The 2,500-nt window shown below is 37.7% G+C and overlaps 1 protein-coding gene across 2 annotated transcripts in view; it reads left to right on the forward strand.

Moving 5' to 3' along the window:
- Nucleotides 1-2,500, forward strand: part of LOC122260753 (multifunctional procollagen lysine hydroxylase and glycosyltransferase LH3) — a 15,289-nt gene that overhangs the window by 10,748 nt on the left and 2,041 nt on the right. For both annotated transcript variants that reach the window (XM_086552289.1, XM_043028151.2), the window contains exons 10-11: nt 346-676; nt 1,936-2,040. In XM_086552289.1, coding sequence (XP_086408415.1) covers nt 346-676; nt 1,936-2,040 — 436 coding nt within the window. The remainder of the gene's footprint in view (nt 1-345; nt 677-1,935; nt 2,041-2,500) is intronic.

The following is a 2,500-nucleotide window of genomic DNA, read 5'->3' on the forward strand; positions in this document are numbered from 1 at the left end:
ATAAGAGGAGTATCAATCACGGTATACTTCATTTTGGAAATCTTCTCCCTATTTACAAATAAGTGACCATCTACATTTGTTATTTTTGGTCTCAGTATTTACGAATAAGTAATCTTCTGCAGTTGCAGTTTTAGAATACTTATCACTACTTACACTCACTGCATTTGCTATTTTGGAAATCTAATTCCAATTCCAGTTTTAGAAATCTCAATGCTTACAAATAAGTAACCTTCATTAATATCAATTTTGGCAATCTCACTACTTACAAATAAGTGGCCCCTCTGCAATTGCAAGCAAGTATAAATGATCAGAATCCTTCCCTCCACCGTCCCTCCTCCTCCCTAGCGGATACTGGCACGCCTCCTGTGTCAGGGGCGTCTACTCTGTCCGCCATGACATCCTTGAGCGCGTGAAGAACCCTTACACCCACGCCCTCTCCTCCTCCGCCGACCAAGACCCCGACTTAGCCTTCTGCAGCGCCCTGAGGGAGGCTGGAGTGCCCATGGTGGTGCAGACGGCGTTCCAGGAGCAGGGCGCCCTTCTCAACACCTCAGGGCATGAAGTGGGGACTCGAGACCTGACCACGTTCTCGTCCAACCCCTTACTGTGGAACTTGCTTTACATGCACCCGACCTACAACTCGATTATGGCGGGAGATTTCAGTCTTGTGTCGAGGGTGAGTTCGGTTTGCTTACGTGGAGGTCAGGTCAGGTTAGGTCAGGTTTTCTTGCACGGATTTGAAGTTTGGGGAGATTCTCGTATTCAGGATCGAAGTTAGGTGAGATTCCCTTACACAGATTTGAAGTTAGGTGAGATTATTTTGCACATATTTGAAGTTTGGTGAGATTTTTGTTTACACGATCGAAGTTAGATGAGATTATCTTGCATAGATTTGAAGTTTGGTGAGATTTACGTATTTACAATCGAAGTTAGGTGAGATTCCCTTACACAGATTTGAAGTTAGGTGAGATTATCTTGCACAGATTTGAAGTTTGGTGAGATTTTCATATTCACATTCCAAGTTAGATGAGATTATCTTGCACAGATTTGAAGTTAGGTGAGATTTTCGTATTCAGGATCAAAAGTTAGGTTGGCTTTGCCTTCATATAACTGTAGGTTAGGTTTTTCTTATACAGTATTAAGGTTTTGTCAGATTCATTTACACAAAACAGCAAATAGCGTAGATTTGCTTCGAGAGCTGAAGTTAGGACAGATTTTCTTACACAGAGTACAAGGTAGGTCAGATTTAATTACCCACAATCGAAGACATGTTAATGTGACTCATCTGCAGTTTTCCGATTTTCTTATACTCTTGATCTTAATAGAGATAACCACTTAATCAGGAGGGTTGTAGACGTAATCTCAACTCATTTAAAGTGTCCAAAATTATGTACTTTGAATGGTGATGATCATATAAAGACCTTATAAAACAAATACAACAAATCAAGTATATCTCATTAAAAACAATAAAAAATATTGTGTAAATGAAAACATTAATGCACGGAAGGGAGATAGATAGTTAGGAAAATACCTCTATCATTTGACAAACACACAAATATTACGTTATAACCCAGACACTTTGTTTCCAATAAAGAGAACGATGATGGTTAGCACTTTCATCACCAGAATACCTACGAATTCATTCTGATTTTTTTATATATAATGCAAGAGCCTTCAAATCCCATAACTTTGACAAAGATAGCACTTCTAAAACACTTTTAATATAATTTGATTTAGTGCCGGTCTAAGGAGCATCTCTTTTCCATAACGGCCGGTCCTTAGAGGCCATAAGTTGATACTAAACAAAAAAAAACAAAAAAAAAACGACCCATCTCAGAATATTCATATATATAGTATTTCGTATCTTTGGAAGATTCATATTGAAATAATGCAACTTTAAATGCCAATTTGATATATTTATATCCAATTTTCCAGCCATGTTATGAAGTGTATGTGCTTCCTACCTTCACCCAGCGCTTTGCAACAGAACTCGTGCAACTTGCAAACTCTGTAAATCAATGGTCTACTGCAACGACAAAGGTGAGTGCAGATTTTCTTAGAATATAAAGTTTATAATATATAAATATATAAAGATATAAGAATGTATTCAGATTATATGATAAATTAAAGAGATAGGAATGTATTTAGATTATATGATAAATTAAAGAGATAGGAATGTATTTAGATTAAATGTCGTTGAAGATTATTCGTGTAGAGAAAATGATGGCGAGAAAAGTTTCTTTCCTGTGTTGCAGAGTTTTTGCAATAGATCTTACCCTTGATATTTCTCGGGACCACTTGATACTGTGCTTATAAAAATGGAATCTCTTTCTTTCTCCCTCTTGGCTGTCTGTGTTCCGGTCTCTATTTTTGTCTGTCTGTCTGGCTCTCTTTTCCTGTTTTCTCTCTCTCTCTCTCTCTCACACTCTCTCTCTCTCTCTCTTTATCTCTCTCTTTCTTCTCTCTCTCTCTCTCTCTCTTTTTCTTCTCTCTCTCTCTC

The sequence above is a fragment of the Penaeus japonicus genome, unplaced genomic scaffold (assembly GCF_977035675.1).
Source record: "Penaeus japonicus unplaced genomic scaffold, GWHDUDI00000001_assembly GWHDUDI00000026, whole genome shotgun sequence".
Classification (NCBI taxonomy): Eukaryota; Metazoa; Arthropoda; class Malacostraca; order Decapoda; family Penaeidae; genus Penaeus; species Penaeus japonicus.